Source organism: Eleutherodactylus coqui, chromosome 7 (assembly GCF_035609145.1).
Source record: "Eleutherodactylus coqui strain aEleCoq1 chromosome 7, aEleCoq1.hap1, whole genome shotgun sequence".
Lineage (NCBI taxonomy): Eukaryota > Metazoa > Chordata > Amphibia > Anura > Eleutherodactylidae > Eleutherodactylus > Eleutherodactylus coqui.
Window position 1 is genome coordinate 5,376,835 of NC_089843.1, and position 24,907 is coordinate 5,401,741.

The 24,907-nt window shown below is 52.2% G+C and overlaps 1 protein-coding gene across 4 annotated transcripts in view; it reads left to right on the forward strand.

The window, feature by feature from the left end:
* LOC136572337 (rab11 family-interacting protein 1-like) overlaps positions 1-24,907 on the forward strand; it is a 59,260-nt gene that overhangs the window by 14,510 nt on the left and 19,843 nt on the right. For 3 of the 4 annotated variants that reach the window (XM_066572841.1, XM_066572840.1, XM_066572843.1), the window contains 3 exons: positions 11,567-12,021; positions 13,661-14,303; positions 21,832-24,147. In XM_066572841.1, the coding sequence (XP_066428938.1) occupies positions 11,567-12,021; positions 13,661-14,303; positions 21,832-24,147 (3,414 nt within the window). Of the gene's footprint in view, positions 1-1,244; positions 1,453-11,566; positions 12,022-13,660; positions 14,304-21,831; positions 24,148-24,907 lie in introns of those variants that run through there. The other variant, XM_066572842.1, reaches the window with a different exon arrangement.

A 24,907-nucleotide genomic window follows, 5' to 3' on the forward strand; every position in this document is an offset into this window, starting at 1 on the left:
GCCTGCCGACGGGCTGCGCCGCGCCGTTGTGGGGGCCTGCCGACGGGCTGCGCCGCGCCGGTGTGGAGGGCTGCGCCGCGCCAATATGGGGGTCATTACTCAGAGAATTTGAGGAGCGTGGGGGCTGCCGTCGGGCTGCGCTGTACTATATATATTTGCTAGAAGGTGGTCTTAGTTTTTTGGAGGGCCAGAAGGATAACCGCATGGGTTCTGCCATGTAAACATTTAGCGGGCTCGCACCATTCCGCGGGCTCTGAGCGCCCGTGTGATCCGCGGTAACTCGCAGCATCCATTACATTGCCGTACGCGGCTCTGATCACAGTATGTTGGGGTTACGTAATATGCAAGCGCAGAGAACGCCATTTCTCCGTGTATATATGTGAGATGGCGCCCATTGTTCTCTGTGGGTGCATACATACCCTTTACATGTCGGGGGTTAACAGCGGGCATCACTGGTATCTGCAATCCCTGCTGTTGGTGCAGGAGGCCAGCTATCTGGAGCCTGCGCTATCCCACAGCGAACAATAAAGTTGGGGCTTTTGAACATGGGAAGGAAAAAAAACAGCCGCGATCATCAGTCCCGCTGATTACGGCTGTTAACCCTTAAATGTAATTCTGACCGCAGCTTGTCAATGCACTAGTCAGAGTTTGGGGGTCCCGGATCAGATTCCGGGGTGCCGTTTGGTTGCCATGACAGCTGGGGGCCTTCAGATAGCGCTATAATGTATTACTATTGTATTATCCAGGACCGGATGGGGACTAAAGAAGTGTAACATTAGGGGGGAAAAGGGTTAACTGTGGAGAAGTAGCAAAACTAGAAATGTGGCGTTACTGTTAATTGTACCGATTTGCAGAATTATGGTGTCCTCTGTACTAAGCAGCCCTAATAGGATGGCCCCTCCCCCGCCGCTCCTCGCTCACGCCGAACGTTTTATGTATCCCGAAGTGATGGCATAAATACAAGTCCTCCGGCGCGGTCACGAGCGCCCGCACCGCCGCATCAGCAGAAGGGGAGCACGGAAAAAGCTGAGAAGAAAAATGCTGCGCCCTTGTGTGCCGCCGCCACGGATTAACCCTGCGGAGTCCGGGACTGCGAGGAGCGCAACATGGAGGCGGCGTAAAGCAAAGTGTATTGGAGAGCTGAGCGTCTCCCTGCGTGCAGCCGCGCTCCTGGCCTTCACTGTGAGGGGGCGCTGTTGCTCACTGCCCCCCCACCGCCACGCTCTGTAGGAACTTATATTTAGACGGTTGGCCTTCCTGTTGGCGGCGTCCGCAGGAAGCGACCGCAGAGAAATGGAAGCAGCCGGACGCTGGATTGTCGCTAACGTCCCGCCGGCGGGGGCTGCAGGCTGACCAGCTTCTGTGCCATGCGGGTTTGCTGTTTGCACTGCTCTGCACTTGCTGTATGTGTTAACCCTTTCCTGCCCCGGGACGTAAACTTATGTCCTGGAGGTAAGTGTATGGATAGGGCAGACTCCGAAGCCTCCCGATGTTAACCCCTTACATGCTGCGATCGATGTGGATTGTGGGGTCACAGAAGGAGGGCGCTCCCTGTGTGACGTCATCGGTCCTCCGCTATGTAATCACGAAGGGCCAATGCATTGCCAGAAAATGGCGTCCGTGTCTGCCGTGGCCCGCGATCGCTGCAGTACGGACGTCCTCGGGGCGATCAGGGTCATCGATCAAAGTCCCCGCAGGGACTGCACAAGTGGGGAGAAATAAACGGGTTAAGAGCCTCGTTTGGCGCACTTTCCTCTTGTGCGTTTGGTATTGTCGCATCCGTGGAGCAGAATGAAGACGCTTTTATCCTCTGCGGCAAACACCGATTTACAGAAACGTCCAAAATGCTTTTTTCATTTATTTTGCCTCTAAAAAAATGTAATAAAAGTGATCAAAAAAGCCGTATGTCCCCCAAAACGGTACCGATAAAAGCTGCAGCTCCTGGCACAAGGGGCGCAGCCTCCGGCCCGCGGGAGATAGAAGTGGTGGCTGATGGAGGGTGAAGGTACTAATCCCCGAAGACTGTTTGTGTAGGGTCATGTGACCCGCAGCAGTGCGCTGCCGATACGTTGGACCGCGTGTCAGGTGACTGTTTGTGTAGGGTCATGTGACCCGCAGCAGTGCGCTGCCGATACGTTGGACCGCGTGTCAGGTGACTGTGTAGGGTCATGTGACCCGCAGCAGTGCGCTGCCGATACGTTGGACCGCGTGTCAGGTGATTGTTTGTGTAGGCCCATGTGACCCGCAGCAGTGCGCTGCCGATACGTTGGACCGCGGGTCAGGTGATTGTTGTTTGTGTAGGGCCATGTGACCCGCAGCAGTGCGCTGCCGATACGTTGGACCGCGTGTCAGGTGATTCTTGTTTGTGTAGGGCCATGTGACCCGCAGCAGTGCGCTGCCGATACGTTGGACCGCGTGTCAGGTGACTGTTTGTGTAGGGCCATGTGACCCGCAGCAGTGCGCTGCCGATACGTTGGACCGCCTGTCAGGTGATTGTTGTTTGTGTAGGGCCATGTGACCCGCAGCAGTGCGCTGCCGATACGTTGGACCGCGGGTCAGGTGATTGTTTGTGTAGGGCCATGTGACCCGCAGCAGTGCGCTGCCGATACGTTGGACCGCGTGTCAGGTGATTGTTTGTGTAGAGCCATGTGACCCGCAGCAGTGCGCTGCCGATACGTTGGACCGCGGGTCAGGTGATTGTTTGTGTAGGGCCATGTGACCCGCAGCAGTGCGCTGCCGATACGTTGGACCGCGGGTCAGGTGATTGTTGTTTGTGTAGGGCCATGTGACCCGCAGCAGTGTGCTGCCGATACGTTGGACCGCGGGTCAGGTGATTGTTTGTGTAGGGCCATGTGACCCGCAGCAGTGCGCTGCCGATACGTTGGACCGCGGGTCAGGTGATTGTTTGTGTAGGGCCATGTGACCCGCAGCAGTGCGCTGCCGATACGTTGGACCGCGGGTCAGGTGACTGTTTGTGTAGGGCCATGTGACCCGCAGCAGTGCGCTGCCGATACGTTGGACCGCGGGTCAGGTGACTGTTTGTGTAGGGCCATGTGACCCGCAGCAGTGCGCTGCCGATACGTTGGACCGCGGGTCAGGTGATTGTTTGTGTAGGGCCATGTGACCCCGCAGCAGTGCGCTGCCGATACGTTGGACCGCGGGTCAGGTGACTGTTTGTGCAGGGCCATGTGACCCGCAGCAGTGCGCTGCCGATACGTTGGACCGCGGGTCAGGTGATTGTTTGTGTAGGGCCATGTGACCCGCAGCAGTGCACTGCCGATACGTTGGACCGCGGGTCAGGTGATTGATTGTGTAGGGTCATGTGACCCGCAGCAGTGCGCTGCCGATACGTTGGACCGCGTGTCAGGTGATTGTTTGTGTAGGCCCATGTGACCCGCAGCAGTGCGCTGCCGATACGTTGGACCGCGGGTCAGGTGATTGTTGTTTGTGTAGGGCCATGTGACCCGCAGCAGTGCGCTGCCGATACGTTGGACCGCGTGTCAGGTGATTCTTGTTTGTGTAGGGCCATGTGACCCGCAGCAGTGCGCTGCCGATACGTTGGACCGCGTGTCAGGTGACTGTTTGTGTAGGGCCATGTGACCCGCAGCAGTGCGCTGCCGATACGTTGGACCGCGGGTCAGGTGATTGTTTGTGTAGGGCCATGTGACCCGCAGCAGTGCGCTGCCGATACGTTGGACCGCGTGTCAGGTGATTGTTTGTGTAGAGCCATGTGACCCGCAGCAGTGCGCTGCCGATACGTTGGACCGCGGGTCAGGTGATTGTTTGTGTAGGGCCATGTGACCCGCAGCAGTGCGCTGCCGATACGTTGGACCGCGGGTCAGGTGATTGTTGTTTGTGTAGGGCCATGTGACCCGCAGCAGTGCGCTGCCGATACGTTGGACCGCGGGTCAGGTGACTGTTTGTGTAGGGCCATGTGACCCCGCAGCAGTGCGCTGCCGATACGTTGGACCGCGGGTCAGGTGACTGTTTGTGCAGGGCCATGTGACCCGCAGCAGTGCGCTGCCGATACGTTGGACCGCGGGTCAGGTGATTGTTTGTGTAGGGCCATGTGACCCGCAGCAGTGCACTGCCGATACGTTGGACCGCGTGTCAGGTGATTGTTTGTGTAGGGCCATGTGACCCGCAGCAGTGCGCTGCTGATACGTTGGACCGCGGGTCAGGTGACTGTTTGTGTAGGGCCATGTGACCCGCAGCAGTGTGCTGCCGATACGTTGGACCGCGGGTCAGATGATTGTTTGTGTAGGGCCATGTGACCCGCAGCAGTGCGCTGCCGATACGTTGGACCGCGTGTCAGGTGATTGTTTGTGTAGGGCCATGTGACCCGCAGCAGTGCGCTGCCGATACATTGGACCGCGTGTCAGGTGATTGTTGTTTGTGTAGGGTCATGTGACCCCGCAGCAGTGCGCTGCCGATACGTTGGACCGCGGGTCAGGTGATTGTTTGTGTAGGGCCATGTGACCCGCAGCAGTGCGCTACCGATACGTTGGACCGCTGGTCAGGTGATTGGTGTTTGTGCAGGGCCATGTGACCCGCAGCAGTGCGCTGCCGATACGTTGGACCGCGTGTCAGGTGACTGTTTGTGTAGGGCCATGTGACCCGCAGCAGTGCGCTGCCGATACGTTGGACCGCGGGTCAGGTGATTGTTGTTTGTGTAGGGTCATGTGACCCGCAGCAGTGCGCTGCCGATACGTTGGACCGCTTGTCAGGTGATTGTTGTTTGTGTAGGGCCATGTGACCCGCAGCAGTGCGCTGCCGATACGTTGGACCGCGGGTCAGGTGATTGTTTGTGTAGGGCCATGTGACCCGCAGCAGTGCGCTGCCGATACGTTGGACCGCGGGTCAGGTGATTGTTGTTTGTGTAGGGTCATGTGACCCGCAGCAGTGCGCTGCCGATACGTTGGACCGCTTGTCAGGTGATTGTTGTTTGTGTAGGGCCATGTGACCCGCAGCAGTGCGCTGCCGATACGTTGGACCGCGGGTCAGGTGATTGTTGTTTGTGTAGGGCCATGTGACCCGCAGCAGTGCGCTGCCGATACGTTGGACCGCGGGTCAGGTGATTGTTGTGTAGGGCCATGTGACCCGCAGCAGTGCGCTGCCGATACGTTGGACCGCGGGTCAGGTGATTGTTGTGTAGGGCCATGTGACCCGCAGCAGTGCGCTGCCGATACGTTGGACCGCGGGTCAGGTGATTGTTGTTTGTGTAGGGCCATGTGACCCGCAGCAGTGCGCTGCCGATACGTTGGACCGCTGGTCAGGTGATTGGTGTTTGTGCAGGGCCATGTGACCCGCAGCAGTGCGCTGCCGATACGTTGGACCGCGGGTCAGGTGATTGTGTAGGGCCATGTGACCCGCAGCAGTGCGCTGCCGATACGTTGGACCGCGTGTCAGGTGATTGCCATTTGCGCTATTTTCACGGTCCGATAGAAAATAATAGGCGATTCCTGATAGAGTCCTGACAGTTCCAGGCGTGCCGCCATGTTTTTTCCGTTAAATTGCTCGTGTGAATTGATGTTTATCTATGAAGTTGTCCATCTTGGATTCGGCCCGAGGCGCCCGTGTGAGGCAGCCGGGGGAGCCGGCCTTCATGTGGGGATGGTTCCCGACTCGGAGAGATTTGGTTACATGCTTTATCCGTACGGAGAAAATGACCGCCGCTGCGGGGCCCACGCACATTACACTACGGGCCACAACCTGACGGGGGCGCTATAGAGATTGTGAGATGAGACCCTTTCTATCCGGTGTAAAGGACTAGCTGGTACCAGCGAGGTCGGCCTGTTCTCCTCCATGGCGCCCTACTGCTTCCGTCCGCAGCATGGAGACCAGGGCTGGATTCACAATGGCAGATGTGAACCAGCCTGTGCCGGGGTCCCACCGGGGTCCTCGGCACCAAACAGAAACTGGGCATATGCTGGACCTGGGGGGCATCGGACGGACCCCAAAGACTACAATGGGGTCAACATGAAGGCTAAGATTTCCCCAAGACAAAATACCATGGCTAGAAGTTGGCCAATCCACTGATTGTAAAGGGACCACCTGGCTGTTGGCACAGGGGGGTGAGGAGCCCTCGCCTAGCTGGTGCCAAATGGCGGATGTCTACGTGCCCGGCCCTCTGTTCCTGCAGGATACTAGATACATCCCCTCTGCTGCTCCGAGCACGTGGGGGGGGGGGGGAGAATAGCGGGCGGCTGAACAAACAAACGCTATGAAGCTACAGGGGATGATAAAACCGAGTATCGGGGATGTTTGGCCCGATGGGCGTGCGCCGCCCCTGTAGCTCCGCCCCTGGGTGGGGATTTCTCGTAGGTGTTCTTTTACTACGGGCCATTTGTATTCCGTAGGAGGGGACCCCTAAATCCTGCGCAGGTAGCGCCCCTTATGGGGCATGTGACCCGGGTGACCCCTCTGGGTCAGCTGACTGGCGGGGGGGCTCCTGGAGTGCGACCAGTTTTCCTTGGAGATTTATCAGTGAAGTTTTGGCGTCCAGAAGACAAGAAAGGCGCCCCAAGTATTTCCGTAAGCGCACAATATGGCGGTCTATCTGTTGCACTTGAGAAGCCATTGCCAGCGGTGCCTTCATCTGCGGCGTGAGGTGGAGGGGACCGTCTGTTAACCCCCAGCGGTGGAGGACTCTGCTGCGCTCCTCCCGTGGTGGCGACACTTCTCGGGGTTTCCTGAGTGCCGCCGCCTTTGTGTAATCGTGCAGGAAATGTGTAACGCCGGCGCTGACCACACAGTGTCAGCAGCATCGCTGGGGCTCCCCTATTACCGCATGTAGCTGAACAGCTATTTCTTCCTGTTATCAGCCATTTCTGCTCTTGTTCTCTAGTTCTATAGAGAAGGCGACCCTTGCAGTCGGGGCGGATGGCATCTCCACGTTGTAACCAGGGGGCGTAGAGAAGAAAGACCCCGCGGCTCTCTGGTCCCCCGCCCGATTCCGCAGTCCCCCGCCCCATTCCGCAGTCCCCCGCCCCATTCCGCAGTCCCCCGCCCCATTCCGCAGTCCCCCGCCCCATTCCGCAGTCCCCCGCCGGGCCGCATGTTCTCGGCCACCTTCACAACATGTATCTAAAATGGAAAAAATAAACCAACTCTGCAAATCTTCATTAACCGCTTCAGGACCACCGAACGGCCATAAGCCTCCTGCAGTGTGCGCAGCGGGCTCCTCGTCTGACCGCCAACGGTAATTGCTGCCATCAGAGTTTGCGTTGATCGTGGTAGTTAACTGCTTAGGCATCGCGGTCAAAGCGGACTGGACATCTAAACAGTCAACGGGGCGGGACTTCCCAGACTCCTTTCGAAATCCATGGTAAAAACCTCCACCGGGCCTGGATCAGAGCCGGCATGGATACTATTCCCCAGATATAATGGTGTTCCTGCGCCCTCCCCGTCTCCTAGATGACCCCCATCATGTGATCAGTTGGCCGCAGTTCACAGTACGGGCGAGGCTGATTCGCAAAATACACGGTCCTTGCCAATCGCGGTCTCTCCGGTGCTGCCAGCAGCCGTGGCTACATGTGACCCCCATCACCACCCGGCTGGTAACGGGCTTCCAAGGCCGGAGCCGGGATTTATTTATAACAAGCCACATTAATGGCCGAGAACCAAAATCATTGCTTCCTGTGAGAAACCGGCAGCAACCAGGACTGCAAGCAGATTACTCCCCGAAGCGTCTCTGGACCAGCCTCCGACCGGTGCGGCGCAGACCCTGGGGAGAAGCAGGCAGTTTGCATACAGCAGCCATGGTGTCCGGACCGGAGCTGCTTTGGGGAAGAAGTTATTTGTGGCTGTGGTTGTTACTCAATGCCACAAAAAGGGTGTTACTATTGGGGCCACTACAGGGGGCGTTATTACCTCTGGGGCCACTACAGGGGGCGTTATTACCTCTGGGGCCACTACAGGGGGCGTTATTACCTCTGGGGCCACTACAGGGGGCGTTATTACCTCTGGGGCCACTACAGGGGGCGTTATTACCTCTGGGGCCACTACAGGGGGCGTTATTACCTCTGGGGCCACTACAGGGGGCGTTATTACCTCTGGGGCCACTACAGGGGGCGTTATTACCTCTGGGGCCACTACAGGGGGCGTTATTACCTCTGGGGCCACTACAGGGGGCGTTATTACCTCTGGGGCCACTACAGGGGGCGTTATTACCTCTGGGGCCACTACAGGGGGCGTTATTACCTCTGGGGCCACTACAGGGGGCGTTATTACCTCTGGGGCCACTAAGGTGCACACTATTACTATTGGGGCCACTACTGGGAATGCACTTTTACCTTTGGGTTCATTAAAGAGGACTGTTGCTATTGCTGTGCCCTATAACCACAGAGGGGGCGCTATTACTACTGGGGCCAATGAGAGGCAAAATGTTGTGTTGTGATAAGCCACACCCTCGACACGCCCCCTTTTATGTTGGTCAGTATTTTCTGGTGACGGAGGTGGCAACCCACCCCGGGCCCGGTGAGATCAGCAGCTCCTCTAACAATGTGGCTTCCTTCAGTTTATTGCGTCGCACTTTTTTATATTCGTTTAGTGTTTTTCTTTGCCAGAGCAATAATGAGGGAAAAATAAACTCTGGACCCTAAAAACTGCGCCAAAAGTGAGGAAAAACACAATGTTTGCGGGATGTCGGAGGGGTCATATCTTACTGTGATCCTACAGCCAACATTTGCATGCTGCCTCCCACTAGGTGGCGCTGCAGAGGTCTTGTTCCATCTACCTATTTGCATATTTCCCAGAGGAGCCTGCATGGCCTTAAGTCTCCTCCCACCTGCCAGTTCCTCTCCCTAAGGAGAAGCAGTACCGCTCCTGAAAACTGGCAAAAAAAAGTCCTGCTGGCAGCGTGAAGGGCGCTCCTCACACCGTCCGCTGCGGATATTAACTCCGAAATCACCTGCTTATTTGAAGTGAAATCCGCAGCATAAATCGAGATGCTGAAAATGTAAAATCGTCACGTCAGGCGGCCCCCGCGGCGCACTGTCCGCACAGCGTGGGGGTGGGGGCCCCTGGGATCTGTAGTACTTGTGTGGATGTTTCCTAGGGAATCCCAGATGGATAAGCGGCCCCCCGACGAGGTGGACGATAGCCATCTGCCCCCCAGCCCCCCCCCCCCCCCCCCCCCCCCCCCCCCCCCCCCCCCCCCCCCCCCCCCCAGGCGCTGCCCCTCATCCTGTCTGCTCGCCTCTCAGCCCTCCGCACCATTACATTAATATTCAACCCCAACGGATGACTTTCCTAAGAGACGGGTTTGTGTTCCGGTTCTCTTGCGGATTAACCCTTTCTGGAATGGAATGCCGCCTGGCAGGTTGGCACGTCGTGAGGGCGTAATGCCTGGCCCGGTGTATTATAAGATTCTCCTGTTTGTCTTGGCTCCGGCTTTAAAGCCCTTCAACATGAAGCGGATGAAAGTAAATACGGGCGTTCCTGCGTCGCGGGTCAAATCCAGCAGCTCCGCGGCTCCCCGGCTCTGCACCCACCAGCTAGCGTTATGTGAATGTAGAGCCGGGCTGCGCGTGCCGTGGGGCCACCTCCCCCGTGGACGGCGGGCATGTGCTGTGGGGCCCCTGGAAACAATATAGTGGCTGAATGAAGCTGGCTAACCGTCTCTTAAGCGCGGTTCTGCGGCGGTTTCCCCTCTGAAGCCCACATTGGATTCTCTGCGTCCCGTGCCGATAATGGCGGGGCCCTCGGATTACACAGCGAGTCTTAGAGAATCTGACCGCTAACCGTAGGCGGGTATAAAGGAGCAAATCTGTGTGCCGCCTCCCCGAAGCCGATCCCGTAGCGAGGAGTGACACCGCCGCCCCCGCCACCTGTAAGGTGGACTTGCATCTGCGCACAGGAAACTCCCCCGGCCCCTCCTGGATGGGACACTTCTGTCCACAGGTTAGAGTCGGAGTCACGCGATGTCCTCCTTGTGAATGTCCTGATGCTACTCACAGCTGAGGGTTTGTTACAATTGTATCCGTTCCAGGCACCGAGTTCTGTTCAGACTGGAGGCGCCCCCTCAGCTGCGAGCCGTACCCCGCCCGTACACACTTGGCGTCATTCACTGACTGTGAACAGAGATCTTAAGTCATAAGCAGTGTGGGTCACACGGTTTTGTGTACTTGAACACAAAATTACAACTTTTGGGCCTTTTTGTCTGGACTCGCCGCTTTTCTAAAAGTGGGTGGGGCTTTGGAAAGAGGCGTGGCCTTCCAAGGTGCTCCTGATTTTGCTTCAGGAAGTGGCGTAAGCCGCAGTGGACATCTGTGCCACATTCTGGAGCACCAGCGTCCCAGACACGCAGCAGGTTTATGAAGGATGCCCCGCGGCGCACATCACATCGGGGGCTCAGAGGTGATACAATGCCAGCTTTAACCCCTTCATGCCCCAGTGTTATGTCCTGAGAGGGCGGGGTTTGTATGGAGCTAAGGCGGTGTGGGCTGTCTGACAGCCGCCTGCAACACCCAGGAACAGCATTCACGCGGAGCATGGCTGTTAACCCTTTAAATTCCTTTTTTGGTGTTTGTGAGCAATCAAATTGGGGACTAATTAAAAAAAACGTAATAATGAGTAAAAAAAATAATAAACTCAAAATAACCCCTTCCCATAGTTATACTCTCCAACCCATTTTGTATCGCTGCGTTCCTCCAATATATCGGAGTACGGCGTCAGAAAAAAATACCCCCCACCAGATCTGTGCTTTTTTTTCGGTCCCCCGTCTCCAAGAAAAGATGTAATGAAGAGCGATGAAAAAAAATCAAATTAAAGGGGGTTTCCAGGGAAATACTATTGATGGGTCCTCAATAGATGACCGGCTGGGGTCCGTCGCTAGGGACCCCGACCGATCAGCTGAGCGGGCGCATGCTGTCAGCACCACAAATACAGAGGTCGGAGTGGAAGCAGCGGAAGCCTCCACACCTGACCTCCGTATAGTGGCCGGCGCCTGTAACTGCAGGCTGTGGTATTGAAATCAGCGGGAGCCGTGCCTGCAGTTACAAGCGCCCGCCACTATATGGAGGTCTGTGCAGAGACTTCCACTCCGACCTCTCTCTGTTGCGCCGTTGACAGCATGCGCCCGCTCAGCTGATCTGTAGGGGTCCCAAGCAACGGACCCCAACCGACCAACTATTGATGAGCGATCCTGAAGACCCATCATCAGTATTACCCTGGAAGACCCCTCAAAGTTCAAAACGGTACCAAGAGAAATCTTGTACAAAGCTAGATGGAGGAGCTGCAGTTTTTTTCTCAGTACATGACATAGATCCACTGATAACCACAACCCTCCGACGGCGATGGATAAATAAGAGTTATAGCCGGGAGGAAAAACAAAAATGAAAAAAGGGCCGTGTCATTAAGGGGTTAAGTGAATTTCCCCAAGGTGTGCTGAAAGTGGCAGAGCTTCTGGTGATACGCACCTGGTTGTCCGTGGTTGTGTTCCATCATGGGGCGTCTAATGTTTGTAGCATTGTGAGTTTTTGGCTTCTCTTTGTCTCCCGGACTCCGCTTGCATCTTGTAGCCGCTTCCTTCCAACCACCAGTCTTTGTTTCCATTGTCTTGTAGTTGGTACAAGCTGCACTCCAAGTCCGGGAAGAAGGAGAAGGAGCGAGGAGAGATCCAGGTGTCCATCCAGTTCACCAGGAACAATCTGACGGCCAGCATGTTCGACCTCTCCATCAAAGACAAACCCAAGACGCCGTTCGGGAAACTCAAGGACAAGCTGAAGGTCAAGAAGCTCTCCCAAATGGAGTCGTCTTCCGCCATTGTGCCGAGCAGCATTGGCCGTCTGGACAGCGACGACGAGGATGAGAAGAAGCCAAAGTCCAAGGCAGCCGCTTTCTTTAAGGGACGTCTAAGAAAAAGCTCCCTAACCAGGTCCAATACATCTCTGGGATCCGATAGCACCGTCTCGTCCACCAGCGGCACCGTGCCGACCGGCGCCGGAGTCTCCATAGTGCTCCCTGATGTCGTCAAAAAACCGGCCTCCAGAAACAGCAGCCTGTCCGCTGAGCCTACAGGTAAATGTCCCACCTGTATTCACTGCTGCGTCCACAGAGCGATTCTCGTACAGTCGCTGCGCACGTTCACACGGGACCATTATGGTTCAGGTTCCCGCAGAGCCTCTGCGCTTCTGAATGATAATCGTCCCGTGACAGAGGTCCTAACGAGAGGCGTGGAGAATGACCGCTTGTGGTGGTGTTTGATCGGAGTTAGGAGACTGCTTTGTGACACGCAGTAATCTTAGACACTGTTTTACTGCTGGCTCTCTGCTGCCCTCTGCTGCAGTAATGGGTACTGCAGGCCTGAAAGTAGATGGTCTTTGCCTGGATCAAAATAACACCTATTTAGGGCTGGGTGGTTTACGGATATGGAATCTAATTCTGTTACGTGAACTAAATGGGCATCCAATTACCTTCCAGAATATTACTGTGAGGAGGTGCGAAGCTGCAGGGGGGCTTATTACTGTCATGTATAAGAAAAGGGGCGGGTCTATGTGCAAATAGCTTTAGTCATGTCCACGGCTCTTGACGAGTTCCCTGATGGCAGTTTATACATCTTGACCATTATGGCTCAGGCGGAGATGCAGATCAGAAGCCAAACGGGCACGAGGCGCCTGCGGTGCGCCACCAATGCTGGCAGCGAGGGACGAGCCGGCTGTACGAACCTAGGAGCGCCCGTGCATTGGTAACGGAGTCCATCCTTGTAACCATCAGGAATTTGTTTGGTTGTAAAATGCATATATCTTATACTGTAAAAACCTACTGAAAACTAGGAGCGCAGCTCTGAGGTTACGTCACGTTGGACCGATTCTTGAGGGTTCCGGTATTTCTATTTCTTTGGAAACTAGAGAAACACAAACCGACGTCCTTTCTTGTATTCCTTCATATTTCAGATGGAGTCTTGCATTTTACTGGACGTTTTGTCACTGAAATTCCCATCCGGAGCCGACCTGAACCTCTAAAGTCCCCGGCAACCATACCCCAGCCATACCCCTCCCTGCACGGCTGCTCCGCGGACCACAAATTGCTATTGGCGTAATGTGGCTGCTGTGTGTAAATGTGTTGTACCGTGTGTAATGGACGCGGTCCAGCCTTTCTTCCACTCCAACGCGCTGCTTGGTTCCTGATTTACTGTCTCGGCTCTCCCGACCCGGAGACGTCATGCGCTTCACACACAACATATGCGCCACAATTTGCAAGCTTGATGGTGACGGCTGGGAATGTCGCAGTGGATGCACCGAGATGTACAACGCATGTGCCGTGTGTGGGACACATAATGTCAGAACTGGAGGTATCCAAGAGCCAAGGGGCATGGAGGAGAGAGCCCGGACCCGTCCTGAGACTGAAATGCCGGACCCCTCTCAACCCATTTACATACTGCCAACGTCACACAACAACAGCCATTTTGGGGCCGCAGAGCGCAGGGAAGGATGTGGTTACAATACGGATATCGCCCCCGCTTTGGTTAGGTGTCATTTATGATGGCCATTTTCACCTTCTAAGCCCTAGTGATGTACGGCGCTCTGTACATTAATCAGTGTGGTGTAGAATGATGGAACAATTAGAACTAGAAACGGAGAATATTCTTAAATGGGATAAATACTTCTAAGACCCCCCCCCAACGTTATAATTGTCCGGGTGCCTTGTATCTTTCTAGTTAAAGACCACGAAGCTTCGCCCAGGATGACGCACAAGAGAGCGTTCAGTGATGAAGTCAGCCAATTAAAACTCTTCCCTGAACCAAAGTCGGTGCAGAACCTAAAGCCAAAGGGTAGCCCCATCTCTAGGTCTTCTGTCTGTATCAACGGAAGCCACGTCTACACAGAAGTGCCTGCTCCAAAGCCCGTCACTTCTCTGGAGAAATCTTCACCGGCGTCCAAGTCGTTTCAGAATATTGTAAAGAAAGCTGAGGAGGTGACAGAAGTAATTCGAGGACCCAGCCTTGGCTCTGAGAAACCAGAGCATAAAACGGGTCCTGCCACAGAGGAGCAAAGTACCTCCTCAAAGCCAACGCCACAACCAAAGCCAACGATTGACCCAGTGCGAGTGGAGACCAAACCTGTTCAAATCACCACCCCTATGGTGTTTTCTGAGGAGGAGTCCAAGAATAAAAGTCATGAAGTGAAGACCAAAGAAGAGAAACCCAAGACTGGCTTTCACCATGGACCTGGGAAGAATGATCCTGGTAACAAGAGTCTTGCCGAGTCTAAACCTCATGTGCCGGCAACCACTGAGGAGAGGGGCAAGGTCGGCTCCTGGTTTGGTTCCAAAGATACTAAGGAGGCTCATCAAAAACCAAGGTGGGTCACTTTTATTTCAGTTAGTATTTCCACCTGTAGTTGATGTCTTGGGTTTTCTTCTTGCTTATGTCTGTCAAGCTATGTCCTTGTTGAGAGGATATTCACTAGTTCCTTATACTAGCTGGTGGCACCACTTCTTCAAGCCTCTTTACCCCTAGGGCGTTGTCTTGGGCTTTGCAACTAAAGCTCCATTGTGAGAGCTTTGCGACCCTCTCTTCTGGGAATTGATAGGTGGTCTCAGCACATGGACCTTCTATTCATATGACCTGTGGAAGAAGGACTATCCATCAGAGATGTAGAACTGTCCACGGTGATGGTTTGGTTTATAACAGTTTGGTCTGGTTAGTCGAGATATTTTTGAGTTCTGGTAATTTTTTGGATGGCTCTCGTAGGATGGGGGTGTACAGTTGGGGATCTATTTTACTGCTTGGGTTGGTAAACCCAAAGTAAAAGGGTTTTTTGGACTGAAAAATTAGAATAGGCCAGGAATGTAATAAAATACAAGAATAAGCCTTTCTTGCCTTCTTAAGTGGCCCTCCAGTCCAGCACCGGAGCCTCGGCCTGCCCTGCGCCAATCCTGGAACAGGCTACAGCGGTCGTAGATGACTTGTCGCTGAAGCTTGAGATTGGACACGCGATCACTTGCACAGTGGACAGTATGTGACCGCGGCAGCCTCCTCTTAGTTCCTGCTGCTCCGATCCCAGAGTTGTCCACTGGACCGATGTGCCACCAAAAGGGGTTAATCAGGAATGCAACATAATGGCCACCATCGGTGCAGCCTGTGGAAATGCATTCTTGGACAGTAGGATGCATCCGTAGACCGGAGGAGGAAGGGAATGGGTTGGCCTGCAGACTAGGGGGTGGAGCTTAATGCCATACCGTTCCATTTTGTTAGGCTGGATAGTAAATCTGAAAGCGTGTGGTGTTGGGCTCAACCGTGGCTCCTTCCCTCCTCCAGACTAGAGATGTATTCCTTCCGGACTAGGAGAGGCTTCAACAGGCTCTTCGGATGGGGCCATTATGTTTCATCTCTGGACATCCCCTTATGGCTTATTTTTTATACCATTCTGATGTAAGGAGGGCGGGCGGCTCTCCGGTCTGTAACTACTTTATGTAACCATTCTGCAATGTCTCTTAGATCTCTACGTTGTGCCGTTCCTCTAGTTGTTCCTTCTGGCATAAATTGACAACTGGGTGTAACCTTTCTTGTAACTAGGGGTGTATCCCTACCCACTGACTCTGTCCAATCAGTGGCTGTAGGCCACACTCCCATCTGTCGGCAGCCTCCAGTGGAATCTGTTCTAGCTCGCTGTCTTACATTGACGCTACGTAACTTGAGCCCGTGGCGGAATCCCCTCCACTGTGTAATTATAGGGAAGGAGGCTGCAGGCCGGCGCCGCACGTCTGAGGAGAGACCCGGAATAGTTTCATCGTGGCCCTTATAATACTTTGGTTATAATGCATACTTTATCTTGTAGTAGTAGCGCCGTCTTAAAGGGGCGTTTGGTTGACGTTCAGTTACCACCGCTGCATTAACTTCAATGGGAGCAACAAATAGCATAGATGAAGCGCTCGGCAACCCCAGGGGCCTCATTGTGATGACTGGAGCACTCGCCGGGCGCGGGAAACTGATTAGAGGCGGTCCAAGCAGATGGGGGAAACTTAATGTCACCCGAATACCCACAAAGCCATAGGCATATTTACCTATTGGGAGAACGCGGATCCCTGGAAACTGTAAATTGGTGTGATGGTCGTCCACAGCGGCTGAGCAACACATTGCTTATTTGTTGGAGTCGCTTGGCTTCTAGTTCACCTAGAGACCGAGCGACTGTTGGCTCTGGTAAACGGCAGTCTTCGAGTGACTGGTGTGTACTGTGAGTGGGCGGCCGGGTCACTCCGCCTCCGTTCGCAGAACGGCTGTCAATCCTATGGAGCGGCAGTTACTCAATCGCTGTTGGGCGCCGATGCAGTTGTCCCGCGTAAAGGTACCGTAACGCCACGCTCGCTCGATCAGGCACATTGTTTAACTTACTGCAACAGAACAATGTTGGGTTAGGCTACGCCTGCGCCCCTTCCCCCCCCCCCCCCCCCCCCCGGTCTGCCCATGACTTCCCCCATCCTATTTGGGGTCTCCACAGGCCAAACAAACCGTGCAACCGTTGGGATGACTTCCTGAACAATCCCTGTAAGATCGAGCTGCCCTATCAAAGGGAGCCTCACCGGTTCTTCACACGTAAATCTCCCCGCCGGTAAAACACTAAACAATGAAGCATTGCGCCGGTGCGTCAAGCAGATGTTCTGCTGCGCCACATGCAATCAGTCCAGTGGGTGTGGCGGACTGATCGTGGTGGCCTGTCCGGACCGTCTCTGGAGCCCTGAGTAACTGCCCCAGTACTGTTCCCTCTCTGCAAGCGAGGTCATCTCAGCCGCACTCCAAGTGTCGCCGTGACCCCAGAGACAAGCGCACGCACAGTTGGAAGGGATGTATCTGCACCTGCACTCGTCTCAGCGGTCCGGGACATACGGGACACCTCGCTATGATCAGGTGGAGAACGTCTCCATGTTGCCTGCAGACAGTAGGGAGTTGCTCAGAGCTCCAGAGACGTAGTTGGCCCGGCACGTCCCGTGGACCGACCATACGGGATTGGCATTTGACGTGGGGAAAGTAAAGCTCTTTATTTTGTAGATGTGCTTGACTCCTATCTCTGTGCGCAATTCTTCAGTTTTCCATGTGTAAATCTGCTAGGCTGTTTAAACACTTGTGGCGGGTACCTCTGAAGGGTTTCCTGGTTATAAAAAAAAAAATTTGGCCTAAAATTCCAAAATCTTTTGTCCAAGAGGAACCCTGAAAATTGTTTCCTGCCCCCGGGAGCCCCTATAACCATCAACCTCCAGAGAGGCTTAAAAGGCCCATGCACAATGCCCAGCTATGAACATCCGGCTGTGAGCTGATGAACGAACCCTCATCGTTGTTGGCTTCACATCTCCCAGTGTGATTGTGGGATGTGCCGCCGACTGGTTGCTAGGGACATACTACGGTTGTTATGTAGTGTGCTGATAGCAACCATTCTGTCTCTGCGATGGTCTGGATTGTCTCCGTCCTGCAAGCAGCCATGCCAGTCCTGATGGAATGTGACTTGGAAGGTACTGATTCCCCTTGTGGTGATCCACCTGGGGGTGTTTAGGGCAGTGCTTCATGGGAAGAGTATGCAAATCAGCTCTCCTCCAGGCTATAATCCAAACTAGGTTCTCCTGGCTGTAGATGGCTCCGGGTCCGATCAATTCTTTCTGAAAATGTGTTTCCCATAAGGAGTCGTCCTCTCTGGACGTTTCCTTACTTGTTTGGGGCCCCCAATGTGTCTGTGAGTGACAGAAAGCGTTATCATAGAATGATAGAATGGTAGAGTTGGAAGGGACTTCCAGGGTCATCAGGTTCTACAGGGTCATTGGATCCCCCAGGATCATCGGGTCCTCCGGTGTCATCGGGTCCAACCCCCTGCTCAGTACAGGATTCACTAAATCATCCCAGACAGTTTCCCTACAGCATTCCTACAGGGAAAATGTGGAATTACAGCTTTTATTCAAATCAGTGGGTTCTCTATGTACCGTAGGACACTTTGGGTCCTCCGGGGGATGCAACCCCACCCCCTCAGCAAATTAGCGTTATGAGGCCCATTTAGACGGAATGATTATTACTCAAAAGATTGAGCGATAATCGTTTGTGTGCATTTACAGGGCAAGGTGATCGCTCAAACATTGAGCGATCGCCTTGCTCTCCGAGCGGGGTATACAGAAGACAAGCGGGTCTGCTTGTCTTCTGCATCCAGCTGTTCTGTGTTCGGAGCGCCTGGCTGTTATACAGCCGAGCGGGGTATGGAGAACGCAGCTGGACCCCGCTGTGTTCTTCATACCCGCCTGTCTTCAGGGAGTGGGATGAAACAATAGTATCCGCTGTATCCTGTTGTGAATTCCTGATAAGGCTCATCGTTCTCTTCCAGCATGCTGAAGGATCAGCGATGAGCGACGGCTTAACGAAAACTGCAGGAAGCCAGTTAGACACAACGATTATCACTCGAGACGGCTTTTAAGCGATAATCGTTGTGTCTAAATGGGCCTTTACACTTTACGAATGTCGATCTCCATGTGAAAGCAATTCAGTTCCTTCTAATCAGGAAGACCAGTAATTGCCCACGCCGACTCAGTTTGTCCTGGTGGGGAGGAGAAGTAGGAGGTGTCCCACAACACGAAGTTCTGATTGACCCTGGGAACTCTTGAGGTTCTGGCAGCAGCAGTGACCGTACAGATAGCAGCGGACCGAGGATGACCGCGTCTCACGGTCCTTCCTGCCACTTGGCACTTTGTTAGAATAGTTTATGGGCAGCTTACACAGAGCATAACCTCTTTTAACCTCTTCATGACCGCCAATTGAAATTTACGTTGCTGTTTGGGCTCTGTGCAGCAGTGACCTAAATTTGTTGGGGACTTCTTTGGCAACAGCCTGTTCGAATGCCATCATCGGGACCTGATTGGCTGTCAGTGATGACATAATCAGGACCTGAACCAATCACATCGCTGGCCGGGGAAGTTTGTAGTACACAAACTTTCCCGCATGTCGGCATGTTTCCCCCTCTGTCTTCCACTTTCCTGTCAGTGTGCGGTCACAGGAGAATATAATGTGTAAAACCACAGACATTAACCCCTTCTGTTCCAATCACCTATTTGGTTACTGCAGCTGATAGTATAGAGTTTGAAGGAGCGCTGACTTGGATGAGTAAAACCTTCCCGGAGTTATCCTGTGATAAACTGACACCCGGCAGATTTCCAGAATGGTCATTAAGGCGCTAACGGGCTCGGTCCTGAAGGGGTTAAACAGTCATTTGCCTGCACATTCCCTTCACCGCCAGCGAGTAGAAGCTTTTCTGCAGTGGCGGCGCAGAAGGCCTTCTGGCAAATGTACAGATTTGTCGCAGTCGGCGGGGCCTTGTATGGCCACGGTTTTCCATAGCATGTGATTTGTTAGCAGGCGGCTGCATACGTTCAGCTTCTTTCGTACTACGACGGGCATTTCCTGTAGGTTCCGGAAGCTTTCCTGATCTAGTTTATCTTGACCTTAGTAAAGCATTGGACAAAGTATCTCATCCCATACTTATTAAAAAATGACCAAATCTGGGATTGACAAGGCAACTGTTAGGTGGATTCACAACTGGCTGAGTGATCGTACTCAAAGAGTGGTCATAAATGGCTGCACATCCTATTGGAAGAATGCATCAAGTGGGGTACCACAAGGCTCTGTCCTAGGAACAGTGTTGGCCAACATTGTTATAAATGATCTGGAGGAGGGAACTGTGGGAAACTGATCAAATGTGCCGACAACACAAAGCTAGGAGGGATAGCTAACACTAGGGAAGAGAGAGAGGATTCAAAAAGATCTAGAAAAGCTTGAACAGTGGTCGGCGACTAACAGAATGGTATTTAACAAGGAGAAACACAAAGTCCTACATCTGGTCAAGAAAAATGAAAAAGGACATACAGAATGGGAGGAATTGGGCTAAGCAGCAGCACATGTGAAAAAGACGTGGGTATACTAATAGATCATAGACTGAACATGAGTCAACAATGTGATGCAGCAGCCAAAAAGGCAAACACAATTCTGGGATGTATTAAGAGAAGCATAGAGTCTAGATCACGTGAGGTCATTATCCCCCTCTACTCTTCCTTAGTCAGACCTCATCCGGAATACTGGGTCCAGTTCTGGGCACCCCACTTTAAAAAAGACATAGACAAACTGGAGCAAGTTCAGAGAAGAGTTACCAAGATGGTGAGCGGTCTGCAAGTCATGTCCTATGAGGAACGGTTAAAGGATCTGCGAATGTTTAGCTTACAGAAGAGAAGGCTGAGAGGAGACTTAATAGCTGTTTACAAATATCTGAAGGGCTGTCACAGTGCAGAGGGATCAGCCCTATTTTCATCTGTACAAGGAAAGACTAGAAGCAATGGGATGAAACTGAAAGGGAGGAGACACAGATTAGATATTAGACAGTGAGGGGGATCAATGAGTGGAACAGGTTACCACGGGAGGTGGGGAGTTCTCCTTCAATGGAAGTGTTCAAACAAAGCCTAGACAAATATCTGTCTGGGATGATTTAGTGATCCTGCACTGAGCAGGGGGTTGGACCAGATGACCCCAAAGGACCCGATGACCCTGGAGGTCCTGATTACCCCGGAGGACCCTTCCAACTCTACCAGTCTATGATTCTATGATTTATTAAACTAATCTGTAGGCCTACAATTAACCCGATGGCAGTCAGAAGGGAACTTTTGGCCTCCTTTAGACTTTAATATGGCAACAAACAATTTTTTTCTCTGTTTTTGGATGACTTTTTTTTTGTCATGCATCAGGCATCCATCGATGATGTGTCAGGAAACCCTACCATGTGCGCTACAGGGACAGTGAGCCGCCATTGGCTGAACCCACTACCTACCTTATGTGTATAGGGGTGTTTAGTCTTCTCCTCAGCCAATGACAGACTACAGAGAAAAGAAGGGTTGGCTTTGTTGGATTATCTCCCACGGGAGATAAGCCTTTGACTGCGGCCCTTTCCATTCTCCCAATAGATGGACACTTGCCTGAGTATGCCTGCTCATAGTGGAGACAGCAGGAATAGCCATCACTTACCGAACGTATTGATATACCGTTATGTTGGTGCCGCATGAGAACCCAACTTATGACTTATCACAGCCGTGGTCTGAAGAGCGTTATAATGTTTAGATGGTATTTTATGTTGATCTTATTGTGTGTGATTTTCATGCCTAATTTAGGCCGGGTTCTCCACAGCCATACGTCTTTTTTCCACTCTAGCATTGCAGTGAAATATCCAAGGGGAACTGATGCCATAGTCCTCGGTGGGGCAGTTCATGACACCCGGTGCCTCTGCGCTGGACAGAACAGCATTGCATGTCGCACTTTTCTGTCTGGCTATGGATGCCGGACCATTGTACCAAAATGGCATCAGTTGTATCCTGTTCTGGCACAAAACAAGTGGGACACAAATGATGCGTGGGAACCCGGCCTAATATTGGTCTTCTAGTAGAGCATATACCTGAAGCCCTGTTAGTACTAGTAGCCCCTGATTGTCTTGCACTGTTGATTTGCCCTATACACCAATCACAGCTGATGACATTGCTCTTCAGAACCCAAGTTTGTGTGAGTGTAATATAGTCCATGTTATTGTTTAGCACTAACATGGAGGACTGTTTTGTCTTCCTCCACAGTCTGGATGTGTCTCCTCAGGTAGAAACCAGCTCCTCTGCTTCTTCCCACTATTCCCCATGCCTTTCTGCCCAACCTCCGTCTTTAGTAGACGCTTTGCCTAGAACTAACCTTCGTAGAGCTTCTCTTAGTGGTGTCTTTGGGAATCTGTCTGCCAGCAACCCATTTCTAAACTTACTACAGAACAACCCTTTCTTTGAGGACTTCCTTTCTGACCGGTTACTAAATACTTCTTCACCTACTCACTTTTTCTCTAGTTTTCCCTCTGGGTCTATTGCTACCTCAGAAGCTGCTGAAAGGGGCTCTTCTCTTGTGGAGGAACACAGTCCATTGGTTTCCTCTTGCTCTACCGAAGATCTAAATGTATATTTGTACCAAGGAGAAAGTGGCAACTTTGATGATCGTCCCGAATTCCGTCCAACCCAAATTTCTTCATCAGAACCTCGAATGGTCTTGGGATGGGAACAGCAATTTGATGCTCTTGCTTCAAGTCGACTGCAGCCTGCATCTAGCAATTACCAACAGTCACCAGAACCTGAAGACCATAATGTCTCAAGGGAACCATTGTTTTTTCCATTTAACAAACCGGAAACTATAACTAATATGTTCATAGCCCGTCAAAAGGAAGATGAATGGCATAACCTGCAAGCGAATAATTCTAATCTTGACTTATGTTGGCCAGAAAGTTTCAACAGCGATGCAAAAAAATCTCCCTTGCCATCAAGTCTTCTGCCCAACCTTTCTCCAACATCTCCCCCCTCTCCTGGGTCTACAGGTCTTAAGTCATTTGTTAATTTATCTACAAATGCATTTAATGATCCAAAGTCATTCAACCATGCTTCTCAATGTGTAGACACACCAGATCCTGCCTCCTCCGAGGGCAGGGTAGCGACTGTCCAACCAATTGTACTAACAGAACAGAACATGGTTAAGATAGGAGAAGTAATGTCGCAGGACTCCCTGATCTTAACAAAGGACAGCGTTGCTCCCATAAGCAACCATGCACTAGAAAGTAGTAGTGATGTACATAACCTGCAAGTATCCAAGGAGTTCGTAGGACAAGTCTCAACCAAATGCAATCTTGACAGGATAGATGTTGAGTGGGACATCCTTCATAAGCAGACTGTTGGGGATATAATAAAAGAGCAGGCCATTAGTGTTGATGTAGGGTCTGTAGCACCACCCAAGCCCCCTCGGCTCAGGCTGTCAGGATGTATTGAACAAATAGAAGATGAAGATGATAGTTACAAACAAACAAGCCATCAGGATGCCATTGCAAAACAAATACAGAACCCAGAGGAACACATGGAAGAGCAAAACATGGGGGGTAGCACACAAGCGGTCTCTCTAGTGACCTTCTGTCCTGCAATTGAGATAAGAAGCCCAGTGTTAGGAGCTTTTACCAAGGACACCCAATCCACCACTGAGGGCCGTATGACTGCTTTAAGGGAAGAAGATAATTCGGGTGCTGTTAATGGGGAACACCTGTTAGATGTAGGTGAAGTAACGGCGTCGGAGCAGTTCAAGACTTGCCTGTCCAATGTCTCGCTAGACACAGACCTTTCACGTCGTCATGAAGCCTCTGATAAATTGGAGTTAATTAACCATGGTCAGTCCAAACCACTAAACATATTGGGGGGCAGTAAACAGAGTTCTGATGACTTTTACTTCAAAAAACAAATGCCGGTGTCAAAATTACAAAAAGGAAACTGGTCTGAATTGTCTACCCAGTCTAAGAAAGTTGAGCAGTCAGACGTTTTGTACTGGTCTGCTGTAGAGGAGCAGATGCCGAAATGTGTGATAGAACCCGGCACCCATGAGTATGTGCCAACAAGTCAGTGCAATAGTGCCTCGGCAGATGGCAGAAATGAAAGCAGTCTGAGTTATGAACAAAAACCTGAGCCAGATCAGAATAAACCTGAAGATGTAGTCCTAGAATTGGCTAGTCCACCATCTAATGAGCTTGAGTCTAATGCCAAAGCGTTAAGACATGAAAGCCAACATGGTTACTCTCTGAGACAACTGTCCTCATGGTCAACAGATATCATTGTTGACTTTAAGAATGAGGACTTCTGGAGAACAGAGTTTGATCAGTCAGACCAAAACCACTCACAAAGCTTGCCATCTCCAGGAAACCCCTTTTCCCCAGTTGACCCAACGCCATTAAGTCACAAAAACCCATTCATCCTCGAACACTCCCAAAGTAGTCAGAGCTCTGAGTCTTCCTTGCAAGAAGAGTCAAGCTTCAAAGACCTTCACGCCTCTGCAGCTCTTAGAAATTTTCCATCTGCTGTTCTCCCGACTGATGTGAAAACGCCTAACCTGCATGGCAGCCAACCTCTGGCCTTCTCCACTCCTTCCCTAGCAGCTGTCCCAAACATTAAACCATCCAACTTCCCCTCTCTGATCACGCTTCTGACAACCCCGGGTACCACTACAGCAACAAATACCCACACAGCAACTCTGTCGGGCTTGCATTCATCTGTGGCCGGCGGTGTGACAACGGCTGCCCCTCCGATTCTGCCTCTGGAGACACAGACAGCTGACAATCCATTTATACCACTAAAGATCAGGTGAGATATCTGTACTTGGATTGGGGTGTGTGCTGCTGGTGTGGATTGTGCAAAGTCTGGGTGATGTGTGGAGAATGTGCAAAGTCCTTCTAGGCTGCGATCATTTGACAAGTGTCTATTTTCCCATTGTCCTTTTTTTGATAACCACCTGACCCGGATTGCTGACTGCATTGATGGCTGTAATGATTGGTAATAGTGGACTTGCTGAATTCTGCAATAATTCCTGGTGCCCAAAGTGTGAGAGATAGCCACGAAGTCTGTATTGTGAAGGCAACAATTGAGTTGGCAAGGTGTTCACATAAAATACTGCTGAAAAAACATCCAAGCAGGTCAAATTCTGGCACATGATGGTTGGGTTCTGTCCATGGTAACGGGTCCCCTATATAAGAACTGTCTACAAGCCATGGACCAAAGTTTTGAGACGAATATAAATTTTGGTTTTCACACAGTTTGCCTCTTCTGTTCTTATTGTGGCAGTTTGCAGTAACTCCAGATCGTTGTGAAGAGCGACCCGATGATTGTAATAAACCGTAAGATCGTTCCTTGCATAAACAGTAACTTAATCACAAAAACCTATTTCCACTGAATTTCTGTTCTGCCACTAAATGATCTGCTAGCATCATCAGGAGAAAGTGTTACGGAGGACGAGGGGGCCGATATCGCTGTCTGGCTGAGTTATAAGAGCAGACTGGTTGCTTTAGAAGGGGATGGACATCCTTGTCTTCTTCTGATGACCACGGTTACCTCCAAGGAACTGAGC